At 50.0% G+C, this 20757-nt stretch overlaps 1 protein-coding gene across 1 annotated transcript in view; it reads right to left on the reverse strand.

Moving 5' to 3' along the window:
- Positions 1–2918: 2918 nt before the first annotated feature.
- The window catches only part of LOC140480892 (NFX1-type zinc finger-containing protein 1-like), a 43764-nt gene continuing 25925 nt past the window's right edge, over positions 2919–20757 (reverse strand). The window contains exons 10-15 of the mRNA XM_072576456.1: positions 19706–19828; positions 14163–14317; positions 11323–11468; positions 8664–8774; positions 6771–6866; positions 2919–5944 (exon numbers count right to left, since the gene is read on the reverse strand). Of these exons, the coding sequence (XP_072432557.1) occupies positions 3740–5944; positions 6771–6866; positions 8664–8774; positions 11323–11468; positions 14163–14317; positions 19706–19828 (2836 nt within the window). The 3' untranslated portion in view covers positions 2919–3739. The remainder of the gene's footprint in view (positions 5945–6770; positions 6867–8663; positions 8775–11322; positions 11469–14162; positions 14318–19705; positions 19829–20757) is intronic.

Below are 20757 nucleotides of genomic sequence, written 5' to 3' on the forward strand. Positions count from 1 at the left end.
TATCCCAACCCAATCTAGTCCCACCTGCCAGCACCCGGCCCATATCCCTCCAAACCCTTCCTATTCATATACCCATCCAAATGCCTCTTAAATGTCGCAATTGTACCAGCCTCCACCACATCCTCTGGCAGCTCATTCCATACACGTACCACCCTCTGCGTGAAAAGGTTGCCCCTTAGGTCTCTTTTATAGCTTTCCCCCTCACCCTAAACCTACGCCCTCTAGTTCTGGACTCCCCCACCCCAGGGAAAAGACTTTGTCTATTTATTCTATCCATGATTCTCATAATTTTATAAACCGCTATAAGGTCACCCCTCAGCTTCCGACACTCCAGGGAAAACAGCCTGTTCAGCCTCTCCCTATAGCTCAAATCCTCCAACCCTAGCAACATCCTTGTAAATCTTTTCTGAAACCTTTCACAACATCATTCCGATAGGAAGGAGACCAGAATTGCACGCAATATTCCAACAGTGGCCTAACCAATGTCCTGTACAGCCGCAACATGACCTCCCAACTCCTGTACTCAATACTCTGACCAATAAAGGAAAGCATACCAAACACCTTCTTCACTCTCCTATCTACCTGCGACTCCACTTTCAAGGAGCTATGAACCTGCACTCCAAGGTCTCTTTGTTCAGCAACACTCCCTAGGACCTTACCATTAAATGTATAAGTCCTGCTAAGATTTGCTTTCCCAAAATGCAGCACCACGCATTTATCTGAATTAAACTCCATCTGCCACTTCTCAGCCCACTGGCCCATCTGATCAAGATCCTGTTGTAATCTGAAGTAACCCTCTTCGCTATCCTCTACACCTCCAATTTTGGTATCATCTGCAAACTTACTAACTGTACCTCTTATGCTCGCATCCAAATCATTTATGTAAATGACAAAAAGTACAGGATCCAGCACCAATCCTTGTGGCTCTCCTTGTTCTATTATTGTAAAGGGTACCAGTCTGAAGGGGGCATAGGGGCGGAGGGATCTGGGTGTATCTGTCCATTGGTCATTAGAGGCCAGGTTACGAGCACAGTAGCTAAAGCATACAGCATCCTCAGGAGCTTTATTCATAAGGATGTAGAGTACAAGAGCAGGGAGATGGGGTGGCACGGTGGCTCAGTGGTTAGCACTGCTGCCTCACAGCACCAGGGACCCGAGTTCAATTCCTGCCTTGGGCAACTGCCTGTGTGGAGTTTGCACATTCTCTCAGTGTTAGAACATAGAACAGTAGAGCACAGAACAGGTCCTTCAGCCCACGTTGTTGTGCTGACCACTGATCCTCATGTATGCACCCTCGAATCTCTGTGACCATATGCATGTCCAGCAGTCTCTTAAATGTCCTCAATGACCTTGCTTCCGCAACTGCTGCTGGCAACGCATTCCATGCTCTCACAACTCTCTGTGTAAAGAACCCGCATCTGACATCCCCTCTATGCTTTCCTCCAACCAGCTTAAAACTATGACCCCTCGTGTTAGTCATTTCTGCCCTGGGAAATAGTCTCTGGCTATCGACTCTATCTATGCCTCTCATTATCTTGTATACCTCAATTAGGTCCCCTCTCCTCCTCCTTTTCTCCAAAGAAAAAAGTCCAAGCTCAGTCAACCTCTCTTCATAAGATAAGCCCTCCAGTCCAGGCAGCATCCTGGTAAACCTCCTCTGAACCCTCTCCAAAGCATCCACATCTTTCCTATAATAGGACGACCAGAATTGGATGCAGTATTCCAAGTGCGGTCTAACCAAAGTTTTATAGAGCTGCAACAAGATCTCACGACTCTTAAACTCAATCCCCCTGTTAATGAAAGCCAAAACACCATATGCTTTCTTAACAACCCTGTCCCCTTGGGTGGCCATTTTAAGGGATCTTTGTACCTGCACATCAAGATCCCTCTGTTCCTCCACACTGCCAATAATCCTATCCTTAATCCTGTACTCAGCTTTCAAATTCGACCTTCCAAAATGCATCACCTTGCATTTATCCAGGTTGAACTCCATCTGCCACCTCTCAGCCCATCTCTGCATCCTGTCAATGTCCCGCTGCAGCCTACAACAGCCCTCTATACTGTCAACGACACCTCCAACCTTTGTGTCATGTTTGCATGGGTTTCCTCCAGGTGCTCCGGCTTCCTCCCACAATCCAAAGATGTGCAGGTCGGGTGAATTGGCCATGCTAAATTGCCCGTAGTGTTAGGTGCATTAGTCGGAGGGAAATGGTTCTGGGTAGGTTGCTCGTCAGAGGGTCGGTGTGAACTTGTTAGGCCGAAGGGCCTGTTTCCACACTGTCAGTAATCTAAAGAAAATACTTATCAGACCTCAGCTGGAGTATAACATGCAATTCTGGGGCACCAGGGGAAAGGACAAGAACGTGATTAGAAGGTGGTTCTAGGGATGATAAGATTCTGCTGCAGATCGGCTGGAGAACTCGGGATTGTTGGCCCTGGAGATTTGTTAGGGAGCTATTTAGAGCACAGGGGGAAGGCAGCAGAATGACGGGAGGTGAAATGTTCATTCAGAGAGAGAGAGAATGAGAGAGAGAGAGAACGAGAGAGAGAGAACGAGAGAGAGAGAACGAGAGAGAGAGAGAGAACGAGAGAGAGAGAGAGAACGAGAGAGAGAGAATGAGAGAGAGAGAGAGAACGAGAGAGATCTCCTTCTGTGCTGAATCAAATCTGTGATTCTGAGAAATGTTAAAAGGCTTGGTGAACAGGCAACTTCAGGGACAGACCTTTTCGAAAGGGAGTATAGTCTTCCAGCAGGCTGCCTGGTCTCCTTCTGTACCAGGATCTAAGATTGAATAACCAGGAGATGGTGTTCTGGGACATGCTCCTATGTAAAGCAATGGGTAGAATCCCCACCCACATCCTCACTTGTCACTGGAGGTCACAAGCAACAACAAAATCAAAGACGATAACAGGAAATGTTGTGGAGATCTAGTTCTGTTTATTAAAGGCCAGTTGAAGGTAGAGTCTGTCCTGTATTCTCCACTGAGCTGTAACTTCCAATATTCCTCGTGCGAACAGCCAGCTTCTTTCACACTGATGTCGGACAGGGAGTTGGGAAAATGAGCACTGTGTCTCTACTTGTAACATAAATTTAAGGTGAAGGGTGGAAGGTATAGGGGGGATGTCAGGGGTAGGTTCTTTACCCAGAGAGTGGTGGGGGCATGGAATGCGCTGCCTGTGGGAGGGGCAGAGTCAGAATCATTGTTGACCTTTAGGCGGCAATTGGATAGGTACATGGATAGGTGCTTAAGCTAGGACAAATGTTCGGCACAACATCGTGGGCCGAAGGGCCTGTTCTGTGCTCCATTGTTCTATGTTCTATAAACCGCATGAACGACAGCAACTGGAGAAAGGTGACCCACCCTTCTGGTGGGTAACTAAGGATGGGTGCTGACGATGCCCACAACTCAAAAATAACTCAAAATAAATGAGATGATGCAGCCAGGTTAGTGAAGAGATGAATAGTTGTTGAGATGTATTTAAGAACATTACAGATCTTCGCCAAAGTGGTAGATGTGGAATCTTTAGTATTTAGCTGAAAGTGCTGATGGAATTATGTCTCCGACGAAAAGGTGGCACCTCCAACAGGGCAGCATTCCCTCAGTACTGCACTGGGGTATGTCGGCCTGGACTACTGCCCCGACTCTGACCCCACGGAGGGTAAGCACTGGCATTGCCAGCCCCCTTCAGCAATTGGGGGGGGCGGGGGGTGGGGGGGTCATTGCTGTCTTCGAGGGGTTCACTCTCTGTCCATCACCAGCACACACTCCAGACACTCCTCGCGGTCCCCTGACTGCCCACACTCTTCCACGGCGTACAGGTGGCCTTTTGGGCACTGATACCAGTCTTGCTTCACCACGTCCTCGATTGCCGTGAGCCTCTCAGGCCCGGAGAACCACGGCTCCCCCGGACAGTGGAAGCTCTGCGTCAGCTCCTCCACGGCCCCTCTCACGCGCTGCTCGGTCGCCTCCGTCAGTTTCCCGGTCAGGTCCTCGAGGAGGGGGGCAACGGTCTCCGCCAGTGCCTGTGCCCTCCCCTTGGCGCCTCCCTCAGCCTCCCAGTGATGCTGCAGCCTCTTCAGCTCGGCCAGGCAGGAGATCCTGGCGATCTCGTTTCTACATTCGTTCAGCTGCTGCCAGGTGAAGGGTGCCACCTTGGTATCGAGCCAGCAGTCCACTCTGGTCAGCATGATGTCCAAGTGGAGCTGCTCGTGCTGGGGGCACGCTCTCACCTGCTTCCGGACAGTGTCCAGGAACTGGAAGATGCAGAGAGCTCTGCCCAGGGCCTGCAGCCCCGGCAGTGACTGTGAAGCCTCCACCTTCTTGCGAATGCTGTACCTCTGCTCCTTGTACTGCTGGTTAATGGAGGCCGCGATGATGGCATCCCTCAGATGCTTCTTCATCTCCTCCACCTCCTCCGCAGCGCCGAGTACGATGCTCTTCACCCGGTTGATGCCGCGCCACCTCCTCTTGATGGCGTCGGCGTAGCGTCCGTTCCAGCGAATGGGGGTCCCGCACTTGGGGCAGGCCTCGAGGCGGAGGGGCCTCGGGCCCTCGTCCATCAGGCGGTCCAGGGCGCCCACCTCCAGGATGTGGCCACAGTCCTCCAGCAGCACGAAGCGGGCACCGGGCCCGCCCCCCAGCTGCTCCCGGTGGCAGGTGCGGCACAGGGAGGGGCAGGGCTCCCCGCACAGGCCCACGCAGGGGTGCCCGCAGGGGAGCGGGCGCTCGCAAGGCAGGCCGCACCGGGGGCGGTCGCACTCCTCGGAGCAGCGCCGGCTGCACTGGTGGTGGGGGCACCTCCAGGGGCAAGGCTGCTGGCAGGGCTCGCAGATCTCTCCGCACCTCCCCGGGCACACACTGTGCCAGCACCGGTTATCACACGGCAGGGGGCAGGGCGGGCAGCTCTCGGCGCAGGGGGCCTTGCACAGGTGCCCGCAGAGGAGCAGCCGGCCACACTTCCTCCTGCAGCCTCGGTGCAGCCTGCCCTGCAGGCATTCGGCGCAGGTGCCCGTGCAGGGGTGCCCACACTGCAGGGTCTCTGTGCACTTTGCCGGGCACAGCTGCTTGCTGCAGTCCTCGCTGCAGCGCTGCTGGCATTGGTGCCCGCACTCTAAGAGCCTGGCGCAGGGCTGCTGGCAGGGCGCTGCAGGGACCCCGCACTCTACCCGCTGCGTGTGCCCACACCCTGGCACCACCTTCTCCACCGTCTCCTGGCAGGGCCCGCACTGCTCCCAGCAGCGCTTGGGGCAGCGGTGCCCGCTCTGGCAGAGCACTCGGCCGCAGAGCTCCTTACAGCGGCTCCCCCGCTGGCCCGGCCGGTGAGAGTGGCACCGCTGGCGGCAGTAATGGCCACAGTCCAGGCGGGCACCGCAGGGACCGCTGCACGTCCAGCCAGGGAAGCGCCAGAAACCCTCCGGGGTCTCCACGATGACGCGTCGGTCTGGGTGGTTGGGGCAGGGAGCAGGCAGACCTTTCCCCGTCAGGCCCTTGTCCTTCAGCGGCCGCAGGAGCGATTCCCAGAGCTTTCTCTCAGGGCCCTGCTGCAGCCTCTGGAAGTGGCCCGTGCAGTAGAAGCCCATCCTGGCTCTGGAGAGGGCCACGCACAGGTGGTTCTTGTTCCCCGGGAGATCAGGACCCTCCTCCCAGTTACTGCGCACCAGCGACAGGAGGACAATGTCACTCTCTCCACCCTGGAAGTCATCGATGGCCTTGACAGAGACGGAGGCCATGTCACGGTCCCGGACCAGATTGCGGATCCTCCACATCTGGGCAGTGTAAGGGGTCAGGATCGTTAGCTGCTCCGCCCTGTACCCCTGCTGCAGCAGGTAATGGCACAGCCCCACCAGGAACTGCGCCTCGTGTTCATTGCTGTAGCCTCCGGCCTGGGTGCTCTTGTCCTCGTCCACCTGGTGCTCAATGAAGAAGATATTTGTCATCAGGCCCTGGGGAGAAAATCAGGAGAGACACACACACACAGAGTCAGGACCCAAGTCTCATTCTGAAACTAATGGAGTAAGTCATGGTAACATCTGGTGAACCACAGGCTCAGGCTAGTGCCTTTTCCAATGTTCATTGATGGAATATGGGCAGCACTGGCTGGGCCCAGCATTTATTGCCGGTCTCCAGTTGCCCCTTGAGGAGGTGATGGGGAGCTGCCTTCTTGAACCACTGGAGTCCATTTCTGCTCAAGAGACACGGGTTCAAATTTCAACATGGCAGCTGCGGGTACTCAAATGCAGTTAATGATCGATTGTTGTAAAAACCCGTTGGTCCCCTAATGTCCTTTAGGAAAGGAAAGCCTTACCTGGAGAGGCCTACATGTGACTCCAGACCCACAGCAGTGCCACCCTCTGAAATGGGTCCAACAAGATGCTCAGTTCCAGGGCAATCAGGTTGGATAACAAACAGCCAGGAGCAAGTAAAGGAAACCTTCCCCACCCAAACCTAACCCCTAATCCCCCATCCCTTCTCCTGGGCTGAAAAGGCAAGCTATTCAACTGTGGCGGCTATCATATTCAGTGATGGACATGTCTTTCCCATTGGTCAACCTGCAATCCAACTGGCCTGAGCCGAACAATGGAGAGACTGGTGTGGGCAGTAGTGCTCCCCTTCAGCTGCTGCCCTTATCCTCATAGACAGGGCAATGGGAAAGGAACTCCATGCAGGGTGATTACTTGCATAGCTCTGTAAGGGGCTGGCTGAAGCATGGTGGGCCAAATGGTCTCAGTGCTTTGTGTCACAGTGGCCAGGTCTCACTGGGATTCTCACCTTGATATCTTCATAGACTGACACCGAGCTGTGGTCCTCGAGTTTGGGGTAGAAAGTTGGGACCAGTAACTGGGAGATTTCGGGTCTCATTCGATGCTGGAAGCAATTGGAAAAGAATCATTGACTCCCTTCAATGTGGAAGCAGGCCATTCAGCCCACCCCAACAATCAGAGCATCCCACCCAGACCCACCACCCCATCCCAGCATTTCCCATGGCTAATCCACCTCAGCTACAGATCTCTGGACACCACGCAGCCAATCCGCCAAACCTGCATGTCTTTGGACTGTCAGAGGAAACCCTCCCAGGGACAGGCAGAACGTCTCTGTGTGGAGTTTGCACAGTCACCAAGGGTGGTCCCTGGTGCTGTGAGGCAGCAGTGCTAACCACTGAGCCACCATGGATTAGCACAGCTCATAAGAGAACAATGCGGAGGTTTCTCAATCAACACTACCATCTCAGCTGGTGATGGGACATATATTTGTGTGTGTGTGTGTGTGTGTGTGTGTGTGTGTGTGAGACGCGCACATGAGCATTGTATGTTTGTATGAGCGAATGCAGATGTGTCAATGTGGGTGCCCTTCCTGTAGCATTTGTATCCTGGAACATTAAGCTGTCAGTCCTGCCCATCCCTGAGCCATGTTTCCATAATTGCTCACAAACTTGATTGAATTTTTTAAAGAAGTGACAAAGAAGATTGATGAGGGCAGAGCAGTAGATGTGATCTATATGGACTTCAGTAAGGCGTTTGACAAGGTTCCCCATGGGAGATTGATCAGCAAGGTTAGATCTCATGGAATACAGGGAGAGCTAGCCATTTAGATACAGAACGGGCTCAAAGGTAGAAGACAGAGGGTGGTGGTGGAGGGTTGTTTTACAGACTGGAGGCCTGTGACCAGTGGAGTGCCACAAGGATCGGTGCTGGGTCCTCTAATTTTTGTCATTTACATAAATGATTCGGATGCGAGCATAGAAGGTACAGTTAGTAAGTTTGTAGATGACACCAATATTGGAGGTGTAGTGGACAGCGAAGAGGGTTACCTCAGATTACAACAGGATCTTGCTCAGATGGGCAAATGGGCTGAGAAGTGGCAAATGGAGTTTAATACAGATAAATGCATTTCGGGAAAGCAAATCTTAGCAGGACTTATACACATAATTGTAAGGTCCTAGGATAGATAGGATAGTGAAGAAGGCGTTTGGTATGCTTTCCTTTATTGGTCAGAGTATTGAGTACAGGAGTTGGGAGGTCATGTTGCGGCTGTACAGGACATTGGTTAGGCCACTGTTGGAATATTGTGTGCAATTCTGGTCTCCTTCCTATCAGAAAGATGTTGTGAAACTTGAAAGGGTTCAGAAAAGATTTACAAGAATGTTGCCAGAGTTGGAGCATCTGAGCTACAGGGAGAGGCTGAACAGGCTGGTGCTGTCTTCCCTGGAGCGTCGGAGGCTGAGGGGTGACCTTATAGAGGTTTACAAAATTATGAGAATCATGGATAGGATAGATAGACAAAGTCTTTTCCCTGGGGTGGGGAGTCCAGAGCTAGAGGGCATAGGTTTAGGGTGAGAGGGGAAAGATATAAAAGAGACCTAAGGGGCAACTTTTTCACACAGAGGGTGGTACGTGTATGGAATGAGCTGCCAGGGGAAGTGGTGGAGGCTGGTACAATTGCAACATTTAAGAGGCATCTGGATGGGTATATGAATAGGAAGGGTTTGGAGGGATATGGGCCAGGTGCTGGCAGGTGGGATAGATTGGGTTGGGATATCTAGTCGGCATGGCCAGGTTGGACCGAAGGGTCTGATCCCGTGCTGTACATCTCTTTGACTCTATGACTCTATGACATGCGAGCAGAGCTCAGCTCCTGACAATCCGGGAGGACTTGCCCTCGTACCTGCTGACTCAGCCTCACGTACGGAATCTTGTTTTTGATCATTCGCTCAAACAGTGACACGTCCAGATGGTACTGAGAGGCCACAGTGTGATCTGTTAACTTCGGCCTGAGCTGTAAGAGATAGAATAACAGGGGAGAGTGTGATGTGGAGGGAGACCTGTGCAAAGGGGCCTCTGCTCATCAGAGAGATTCAACAGCCAACGATCATTTCACGGTCACCAATACCAAGACTAGCTTTCAATTCCAGAGTTATAAACTGCACTCATTCATTCTTTGAATCTAGCCACTTTCAGAGCATTAGTCTGTGGATTACTCGTCCCAGAAACATTGACACTACAGCACCATCTCCCCTTCTCATTCCTGTCCCACTTAACTGCATGGAAATTGCTATAGTTACTGCAGCAGGTCACAGAGACAGCTCACTCCTATCTTCTCAAGGGCAACTAGGGACAGGCAATACCCTCTGATCTAGCCAGCTACACCACAAGTGTTTTATATTCATTCACTCCTGGGACATGGGGGTGACTGGCTGGGCCCAGCATTTATTGCCCATCCCCAGTTGCCCCTTGAGTAGGTGGGGGTGAGCGGTGCAGAGCTGCTGCAGCCATGTCCTTTGGGCAGACCCACAATGCCCTGAGGGAGGCTGAAACAGTTAAAAAGGAAAGATGTCATTTCCTGTCCTGGTCAGCGTTCAGCAATGTGCACAAGCAGCAGGCGTCGTCTGAGGGAACCCCTTGGAGTATGGATGGCCCCTCTGGAACCCACTGGAATATAAAAGGTAGGAGCAGGAGGAGGCCACTCAGCCCCTCAAGCCTGCTCCACAATTCAAAATGACCACGCAGCTCCAGATCTGACTCCTGCCCTCCCGTCCACCATATCCCACGATCCCCTTAGCCACAAGAGCGATATCTACCTCCTCCCTGAACATTCTGGCCTCAACCACTTCCTGTGCCAGAGAATTCCACAGGCTGTCCGGGTGCAGACATTTCTCCTCAGCTCAGTTCTAATTGGTTTACCCCTTATCCATAAGGAATGACCTCTGATTATGGATTCCATCATCCGGAACATCCCTTCCTGCGCCTAACCTGTCGTACCCTGTTAGAATTTTATAGGTTTCTATGGGAATCCCCCCCACCCCATTCCTCTAAACTCCAACCGACTCTACCTCCCCTCATATGTCAGCCCTGCCATTGCAGGAGTCAACCTGGCAAACTTTCACCAGACTCCCTCTACAGCAAGAGCATCCTCCCTTAGAGGACAGCAAAACTGCACAGAGTGGCCTCACCAATACCCTGGATCATTGCAGCAAGACATCCTTGTTCCTGTACTCAAATCCTCTCACTATGAAGGCCAATATACAGTAAATTGCAGGAGTATTGATATACAGAGGGATCTTAGGATGCAAGTCCATAGCTCCCTGAAAATTGAAACACCAGTGGATAAAGGTGGTAAATAAGCTGTATGGCACATTTGCCTTCATCGGTCGGGGCAGTGGATATAAAGGTTGGCAAGTCGTGTTGCAGCTGTATAAAACTTTTAATAGGCCACATTTGGAGTATTGTATGCAGTTCTGCTCCCCCAACTACAGGAAGATGTGAAGGTTTTGGAGAGGGTGCAAAAGAGGTTTACCAGGATGGTTGCCCCTTCTGAGAGCTGGCACAGTGATAATGGGCTGAATGGCCTCCTTCTGCACCATGCACATATCCCTGTGTAATGTTACACAAAGGGTTACGTCTGACTGTGTGAGATACCAAAGAAGCCTAATATATGTCAAAGGAAGTGATGCATTGTCACATGGCCCTTGCAGCATGACAAAGCCACATGTTCTTTAAATAAAGTTCATCTGACAATAAACTCCAAATATCTTTTCATTTTACAATGATGGTGGGAAATACAAGACAATGAGGAATAAGCTGGCCTATGAAACTGCTAGTGGGAACATGGCTGATCTTAATCCCATTTACTTCCCTTCTCCCTGGATCCTTCAACATCACTTTATTCACAAGAATCTACTGATATCTGTGACAGAGAGTTCGTCCACTTGCACCCACAGCCTTTCCCATGGACAATGGTTCATTCAGGAATTTGCTTTCCGTGAATATAGTGTCATAGGAGATAACAGAAGACAGTAATTCGCTGGATAATTTCTCAGAGCAATGTCTTGAGACATCAGAGTTGATCTGCCTGGTTTAAATTTAAACACAGCTTGGCAGTTAACTAATCAATCATCATTAACTTGTGCTCACTCCATGGAAACGTCACTACCGATCAGAATCAGCACGTCCTTTCATACAGTCTCAGTGTTGTTTCCCCTTTATGTTGGTATTTCTTGCACAGAGTCCTGAGGAGTACACAATGAAGAGCTTCCACAACATGACCCTTTTCCCAGCTTCCCACGGAACACTGATGTAAATTGTGACCTCCCTTCTCTCGGACAGAGGAAGGATCCCAGCGAGAGAGTGTGAGGAATGTCCCCACTGGATCCCAACAAGAGCATAAGGAATTTCCCACTACATCCCAATGACAGTGTCAGGAATATGTCACTGGATCCCATTGAGAAAAATGCGTTTTGATCCCAGCAAGACAGCAAACACGAGATCCCAATGAGGGTGCAAGCAAAACTCACTGGATTCCAATGAGACAGGACAATGGCCTTTACCTGTTTGTAATCACCGATCATGATGAGGTGTTGACAAGATGGAGTCAGTGCGGTCACCACATGAGCCTCCAACACCTCAGCCGCGCCTTCAACCAGGACAATCCGGGGTTCAACCTTCTGCAGCAGGGCCCGGTACTTGGCAGCTCCTGCAAATCAGGGCAAAACGCAACGTAAGGCCCTGGGCACCCGCACAGGCCAGGAGGGAACAACAACCTTCATTGGTGTAGCACCTTTAATATATTACAACTCATTGCGATTACCTGTAAATTGGCCATCCACAATGACCTGGCATCATCAAGCTCCCACAGAGTAGTTCCAAAGAAAAGTCATTCTGGACTCAAAACGTTAACTTTCGCTTCTCTCCCCCAAACCACCGGCCCAAGTTTTTGCCACATTTTCTCGAGGGAACAGTGATACATTCCCAAATCGGCTGTTCGGTAACATAGTGCTGCTGGGTCCCTCCCTAACCAGCACCGAGTGGGGGTCCTGATACCACACGGACTGCAATGGTTCAGGAAGGCAGCTCACCACCACACTGCAAGGGCAACTAGGGATGGGAGTAAACATTGGCCACTCAGCAATGCCCACATCCCATTTAGATGTAGATTTGTACTTGGAGTATTGTGTACAGGTCTGGTCACCACATTATAAAGAGGATGTGGAAGCTTTGGAAAGGATGCAGAGGAGATTTACTAGGATGTTGCCTGGTATGGAGGGAAGATCTTACATGGAAAGGCTGAGGGACTGGAGGCTGTTCTCGTTAGAGGGAAGAAGATTGAGAGGTGACTTAATTGAGACACACAAGATAATCAGAGGGTTAGATAGGGTGGACAGGGAGAGCCTTTTTCCTTGGATGGTGATGGCTAACACGAGGGGACATAGATTTAATTTGACGGGTGATAGATATAGGACAGATGTCAGAGGTAGTTTCTTCACTCAGAGATTAGTAAGGGTATAGAATGCTTTGCCTGCAACGGTAATAGATTCGCCAACTTTAAGTCGTCATTGGACAAGCACATGGACTTACATGGAAAAGTGTAGGTGGGATGGGCTTCAGATTGGTATGACAGGCCAGCGCAACATCGAGGGCCGAAGGGCCTGTACTGCGCTGTAATGTTCTATGTTCTAGATGTGTCACAGGAGCATCACAAAATAAAATGCAACAATAAGATAAAGGGTTATAAGGAGAGGTGACCAAAACCTTGATCCAAGAAGCATCTTAAAAGGAGGACAGTGAGGTAAAGCGTGGTTTAGGGCAAGAGTTTCAGAATTTGGGGCCCACACAACTGAAGGCACAGCCACAGATGGAGAAACAATTAAAATGAGGATGCTCAAGAGAGACGGGAGTTAGAACAGCACAGATATATCGAGAGGTTGTTTGGACTGGTGGAGATCACGGAGATCAGGAGCGGCAACACTACACAGGGATTTGAAAGTAAGGATGAAAATTTCAAGCAACTAGAGGGGTTGCTTAGCTCAAAGCCAATGTTGTTCAGAGGGCCTCACTGGCATGTTGGTAGGAGCCCATGTTAACTGAATGATACAATTGACTCTACTTAACATTCCCCCAGCCTTTCAGTCCCAGAATGATTCAAACACTGAGAGCGCGCCGCACTGTCAGAGGGTCAGCGCTGAGGGAGTGCCACACTGTCGGAGGGTCAGTGCTGAGAGAGTGCCGCACTGTCGGAGGGTCAGTGCTGAGGGTGTGCTGCACTGTCAAAGGGTCAGTGCTGAGGGAGCATCACACTGTCAGGATCAGCACTGAGGGAGCGCCGCACTGTAGGAGTGTCAGTGCTGAGGAAGCGCCTCACTGTCGGAAGGTCAGTGCTGAGGGAGCGGCACACTGTCAGAGGGTCAGCACAGAAGGAATGCCGCACTGTCGGAGGATCAGTGTTGAGGGAATGGGCATGGTCAAAGGGTCAGCCCAGAGGGAGCACCGCACTGTCGGAGGTTCAGCACAGAGGGAATGCTGCACAGTCGGAGGGTCAGCGCTGAGGGAGCGCCGCACTGTCTGAAGCTCAGTGCTGAGGGAGTGTTGCACTGAGGGTCAGTGCTGAGGGAGTGCTTCACTGTCAGAGGATCAATGCTGAGGGAGCGCCACACTGTCGGAGGGTCATCACAGAGGGAATGCCGCACTGTCGGATGGTCAGTGTTGAGGAAATGGGCACTGCTGGAGGATCAGCACTGAGGGAGCACCGCTCTGTCGGTAGGTCAGTGCTGAGGAAGCACCGCACTGTCGGAGGGTCAGCACAGAGGGAATGCCGCACTGTCGGAGGCTTAGCGCTGAGGGAGCGCCGCACTGTCGGAGGGTCAGCGCTGAGGGAGTTCCGCACTGTCGGAGGGTCAGTGCTGAGGGAGCGCCGCACTGTCGGAGGGTCAGCGCTGAGGGTGTGCCGCACTGTCGGAGGGTCAGCACAGAGGGAATGCCGCACTGTCGGAGGGTCAGTGCTGAGGGAGCACCGCACTGTCGGAGGCTCAGCACAGAGGGAGCGCCGCACTGTCGGAGGGTCGGCGCTGAGGGAGCGCCGCACTGTCAGAGATGCTGTTTTAGAATACAAACAAGCTGTCTTTGCCCCCTCATATGAGGGTGAAATATCATAAGTTCCTAATTGGCATGTGTGACCATCACCAAAACAAACCAAGTTTGTTATCTGATGGTGGGAGCATGTTGTGTGCAGATTGGCTGCTGAACCACTGTTTAACACGGTTTGAGACCTCCTGACAGTGTGGAACAGTTTGATGGAAGCACAATCATTTCTTGTCACTGGACCACAGATGATCCGGACCCATCTCTTGGATGTTGATCTTTCCCAAAACGTAACTCAATGTTAAATCGGTACCTGTGGTTGTCATGAAAATCACATCAGCAGTTTTCAGCAGCATTGCATCCTCCTCCACCATCAGGTCAGACAGTTCCTGTGTGTTCTCTTCGTACAAGTTGACGTGTTTATTGATGGAGGCTTGGAGCTTCTCCTGGTAGGCCATTCTCCATTTCCTACAAAAACACAGCTCCACGCTCAACCCAGACTCTTTCATTATCATCTTTCACTGACAGGAGTATCATATTGCTCACTGCTGTTGGTATGGGACAAAAATGTACCAAACAATCCCAGGACAGGGGTTACACAACGTAGAGCAGTACAGCACAGGAACAGGCCCTCTGGCACACCATGTCGGTGTCAACTATGATCCCATTCTCAAACTAATCCCATCTGCCAGCACATGGTCCATATCCCTCGATGTCCTGCCTGGTCATGTCTCTGTCTCAATGCCTCTTAATTGTTGCAATTAAATCTGTTTCTACCATCGTCCCTGCCACATTCCAGGCACCGAACACTCTCGGTATAAAACACGTCTCGCACATCTCCTTTAAACATTCCCCCTCTGACCTTAAACCTATGCCCCCTAGATTCTGACATTACCACCCTGGGAAAAAAAAACTCCCAATATCCACCCTATCAATGCCTCTCATAATTTTAAACACTTCTATCAGGTCACCCCTCAGCCTCTGACACTCTAGAGAAAACAATCCAGCTTTGTCCAACCTCTCCTTACAGCTAATACACTCCAGTCCTGGTAAACTTCCTTTTGCTCCCTCTCCAAAGCCTCCACGTCCTTCCAATAGTGTGACCTCAAGAATCGTGCACAACCCTCCAAATGTGGCCCGACTAAAGTTTGATACAGCTGCAGCATAATTTGCCAACCTTTATCCTCAATGCCCTGACTGATGGAACATACCCTACGCTGTCTTTCCCACTTTATCCTGTTGTGTTACCACTTTCAGGGAGCTATGGCCTTGCACCCCTAGACCCCTCTGTGTCAATGCTCCTCAGGATCCTGCCATTTACCAGATACTTACCTTTTGCCTGTGACCTCCCAAAATGCATCACCTCACACTTGTATCACATTGATCTATTTCCTACTGTATCCTCCGACAACCTGTCTCACTACCACGACGCCTCCAATTTTTGTGTTATCCGCAAATGTACTGATCTCCGATTTCCAATCAGACAGATACCCTTTCACCACTACTCTCTGTCTTCTATGACCAACCTAATTTTGTTTCCAACTTACCGACTCACTGAGGATCCCATGTGACTTAATCCCCTGGACCAACCTACCATGAGGGACCTTGTCAAATGCTTTAGTAAAGTCCATGTGGACAACACCCACTGCCCTACCCTCAGTCACATTCATCAAAAAAACCCCATGAAATTTGTGAAACAACCCCTCCCCTGTCCAAAGTCATGCTGACTGTCCATAATAAGTCCATTCTATTCCAAATGCGAGTAAATCCTGCCCCCTGAGAATCGTCTCCAATAATCTCCCTACCTCAGACGTATGGTTCACCAGCCTCTAATTTCCTGGATTATCCCTGATGCCCTTCAAACAAAGGGACAACATTGGTTATTTTCCAGTTTTCTGGGGCCTTGCCTGTAGCTAAAGAGGATACAAAAATCTCTGTCAAGGCCTCAGCAATCTCCTCCCTTGTCACCCTCAGTACCCTGGGATAGATCCCATCAGCCCCTCAGACTTAACTACCTTAATGCTTTTAAAGACACTGAATACTTCTCCTTCCTAATGTTGGCATGCCCCAGGAATATCAGCATACCGCTCCCTAACCTTACCATCTCCCTCTCCTTGGTGAATACCAATGTGAAGTACTCATTAAAGACCTCACTTACTCCGTCTGGCTCCACCCAAATTCCCTCCTTTGTCCTAGTGTGGACCTACCCTTTCCCTCGCTGCCTTTTGCTGATAATACCAATAAAATGCCTTGGGATTCTCCTCACTCCTACTTGCCAAGGACATTTCACGGCTCCTGTTTGCCCAACTAATTCCTTGTTTAAAATCTTTGCTGCTTCCTTTACACTCCTCAAGGACCTTGCCTGATTTCAGTTTCCTAAACCTTACAAATAATTCCTTTTATTGTGACTAAATTTCAATATCACTAGGATTCCTAATACTTTCTTTCTCTTCCAACTCCAACAGGAGCATGCTGGTCCTGAACTCTGATCAACTGGCCTCGAAAAAACTCTCACGTGTCAGATGGGGATTTACCCTCAAACAGCCGACCTCAAATCTAATTTCTCCAGTTCTGGCCTAATATTGTTGGAATTAGCCTTCCCCTAATTTAGTACTTTCACCCAAGGACTAGTCTTAGCCTTATCCTTAACCTTCTTAAAACTTAAGGAATTATGATCACTGTTCCTAAGATGCTCCCCCACTGAAACTTCAATCACCTGTTCAGTGACATTCCCCAACTGAAGGTCTGGTACGGCCCGCTTTCCAAGATAGGCATTCCCAGGACAGGCACAGAATGGGGTTAAGCTACAGAGTAAAGCTCCCTCTACACTGTCCACCATCAAAAACTCCCTGGACAGGGACAGCATGGGATTAGAGACAGAATAAAGCTCCCTCTACACTGTCCCCTTACCCAAATGCTGCACTATCAAGTAATGGCATCTTTCAGGATCAATATTTAAATGAGGCCCTGTCAGAAATTGTTGGGTTGTCCTGAAGACTTTATTTACTCATTTGTGGAATGTGGGTGTTTCTAGCTGGACCCAGCATTTATTGACTATCCCTAGTTGCCCCTTGAGAAGGTGGGGATGAACTGCCTTCTTGAATCACTGCAGACCATGCGCTGTAGGTTGACCCACAATACCTTAGGGAGGACGTTCCAGGATTTTGACCCAGCGACACTGAAGGAGCCGTGATATATTTCCAAGTCAAGGTGGGGAGTGGCTTGGAGGGGAACTTGCAGGGGGTGGTATTCCCGTGTATCTGCTGCCCTGTCCTTCTAGAGGGAAGTGGTTGTGGGTTTGGAAGGTGCTGTCTGAGGATCTTTGGTAAATTTCTGCAGGAATTCATGGAATAGCTCCAGTTCATGAGTGAGCCCAAACGCAGGAGAAAGGTCAGGCAGAGAAAGCGAGACAGGCAAACTAAAATGCTGGCTGCTAGAAAAGTTTCCTTTGAACCTTTGTGTTCAATACTTGTCAAAACATCGGAGCTGCGCATTTGATGTTTGCCTGACTGTTAAGAATTGTCCAATCAGCAAATGAATTAGCTTGATGGGGCAGTCTTGGTCACCTGACAGGCAGATCAGATGGCCAATGGTAGGATCACAGGGAGTGCAGCTGGTGTATATATGGCTGGGCATGTGAAGATGCGCAACCAATCAACTTCTCCTCTCAATGGATTGGCACATTCCCATGGCGCTGCCTGGCAAGGAAGACAGAACACCAAGCAGGATCTCTCTCATCCTTAGCCCATCAACCAACACAAGTGAGCTGCTCTTTTGAGAAATCTTCCTGAACCCTTCTCAGTTGGAGAGTCTTCTGTTACAATGAAGGGTCCAAACCTAGAAATACTATAGCCATGTGTAGTCCTGAATTCCAAAACTATGCTTTTAAAAAGCAGACTGTTACAGAGGGGACTGCTGGTGTCAATTCTGTGGCTAGCCTACACAGTATGGGCGTGGACTTGATGGAATGTACCATCTGAAGAAACTTCAAGCATTCTGCTCTGAGATCTTTCATGATCCCAACGACAATAAAGGGCTGACAGGTTCTGCTCAACAGTGAGACACCCTGTGTAGACGATGTCCCAAACCACAGATGCATTTTGTGTTCTTCTGTTTGAAGAGTACAAAAGGACGGGGTTTAAAAAGACAGTCCGACACTAGTGGGACTGAATATTCTCACACACACCAACCAGAATTCAAGCGTTAGCGTGTTCTGAAGGTCACAAAGAACTATCCCCTCATCACCTCTGTATTGCAGGTAAAGGAGACTCCTCACTCTGTGTACTAGAAGTCAGGTAGCAGCTAGATAAAAGACAAATAGCTTAACAGAAGGACTCTCACATTCCGAACACCAGAATTCAATCACAGTCAAAAAGGAACTAGAGAAACAGACTCTCAACCAGCCTGCAAGACTAAGGATTGTGAAGCAATTTATTGACCTTCACAGGCAGCACGGTGGCACAGTGGTTAGCACTGCTGCCTCACAGCGCCAGAGACCCAGGTTCAATTCCCGCCTCAGGCGACTGACTGTGTGGAGTTTGCATGTTCTCTCTGTGTCTGTGTGGGTTTCCTCCGGGTGCTCCGGTTTCCTCCCACAGTCCAAAGATGTGCAGGTCAGGTGAATTGGCCATGCTAAATTGCCTGTAGTGTTAGGTAAGGGGTAGATGTAGGGGTATGGGTGGGTTACGCTTCAGCGGAGTGGTGTGGACTTGTTGGGCCGAAGGGCCTGTTTCCACACTGTAAGTAATCTAATCAAACTCATGGTAACCTCCACTGCAATGTTCAACTATCTGCTCACCACAAACAATTCAGAAACTGATCCACCTACCTTGTTCCTAAAACTTTTATGCTTTTGGAATTCCTTTATATACCTAATCATTGCATGTGTGTTGCCTTACATATTTTCCTCACACCTAATTATTAATAAAGTCACTCATTAATTAAAGGAAGCCAGGTTAAATGGATTCCTATTGAAGTCTGTCCATCATCCAGGAGGCACAAGTCAGGAGTGTGATGGAATACTCCCCACTTGCCTGGATGGGTGTAGCTCCAACAACACAAGAAGCTTAACACCATCCAGGACAAAGCAGCCACTTTGATTGGCACCACATCCACTCCCTCCACCACCCATGCCAGCAGCAGCAGTGTGTAACCATCTACAAAATGCACTGCAGAAATTCGTCAAAGACCCTCAGACAGTACCTTCCAAACCCACAACCAGTTGGGCAAGGACTAGGGCAGCAGGTACTTGGGAACACCTCCATCCCTCGCAAGTTCCCCTCCAAACCAGTCACCATCCTGACTTGGAAATATATCGCCATTCCTTCACTGTCGTTGGGTCAATATCCTGGAATTCCCCTCCCTAAGTGTATTGTCGGTCAACCCACAGCACATGGACTGCAGCGGATCAAGAAGGCAGCTCACCCCCACCCTCTCAAGGGGCAACTAGGGACGAGCAATAAATGCTGGGTCCAGCCACTGCCCACAGCCCACAAATGAATAAATCAGTTCCTGTTGAAGCAGAAGTTAGTTAGGGTCAGGGAGAAAGGGAGGGAATCCTTCATAAATTCACCTCATCATGACCAACTGCAGAGGTGGGTGAATAAGAAGGGGAGCCAGTTTTTCCCTCCTGAGCACAGAGTTTAATGGTTTCGGGGACTGGATTGGGAAAGCTCACCTGGGGTCTCAGGGTTAAACATTTCCTACATAGCAACAGGAAGGGCTTCATTGGCTGCAAAGACTGTGGAGACACGTCGAGGTTATGAAATGAGTGATGTAAATGGATGTCTTGTTTCTCTCTATTGTTTAATCACACTGTAATGTTCCCAGGCAGCAGAGCCATGCCTCACTAGTTACCTGTATAAACGCCACCGATCATTAAGGTCTAGCTCCCAGACATCCTTGATGTTCCAAACTTCCTCCTCCTCCATGATGCTTTGATATCCCAAATTTTTCTGAATTGCTCTTGCATCTGGATCACTACAATAACAAAAGAGTGAGGAGCAGTTTAGCCATTTCTAGGCATGGTCCCCCAACTAGCACAGCCTTCGATTGACACCCCACCTGGGCTTTCGGCCTAACTCCCCCCAAATTTCGTCGGGTCGTTTAGGCCTTGAGCACACCAACACAGGCCTCCAGTGACCGCCACTGGCTCTGAACAACCTCCTCAGGCCCATCCAGTTCCCTTGGGATTTGACCAGCAGCGCAGGTCCCTGGCGTTGCAAGGTAGCAGTGCTAACCACTGAGCTACCATGCCACCGATGGCCAAGAGGAGCTGTTAGCTCTTGTTCAGGGCTGGTCGAGGCCCAAAGCTGTTAGGCAGGGCCTGTGTGGGTATGTGGGTCAATCAAGGCCTGATGTGACTGGTGACGACTAGAACAGGGTGTGTGAGGGTCGATGTGGACTTGTTGGGCTGAAGGGCCTGTTTATATTCGGTCACCAACTCCATTGACCCTCAGTCAACCCACGTTCAATAGGCCTCTCAGACAGTCTCCAACCCACACAGATTTCTCTGTAGTTTTATTAGGTATTCAAATAACTATAGACGAGTTAGCTTAACATCTGTCATTGGGAAAATATTAAGAGTTTATTGTAGAAGGATTGAATAGCAGAGCATTTAGAGATACATAACACGACGAAGAGAGTCAACACAGTCTCATGAAGGGGAAATCATGTCCGACACATTTACTGCAGTTCTTTGAAGAGGTAACAAACAGGATAGATAGAGCAGATGTAATATATTTAGAATCCATAAGGTGTTGCATAAAGGAGCACACACTGGGCGACTTAATAAGATAAGAGCCATGTGTTGGAGGGAGGATGGCAGATGCAGTACAACGAGAATTCAAGGGAGGCTATCCACTTTGGCAGTTAAAACAGATCAGAGTGAATGGTGGAGCAGGCTCGAT

Source organism: Chiloscyllium punctatum, chromosome 8 (genome assembly GCF_047496795.1).
Source record: "Chiloscyllium punctatum isolate Juve2018m chromosome 8, sChiPun1.3, whole genome shotgun sequence".
Lineage (NCBI taxonomy): Eukaryota > Metazoa > Chordata > Chondrichthyes > Orectolobiformes > Hemiscylliidae > Chiloscyllium > Chiloscyllium punctatum.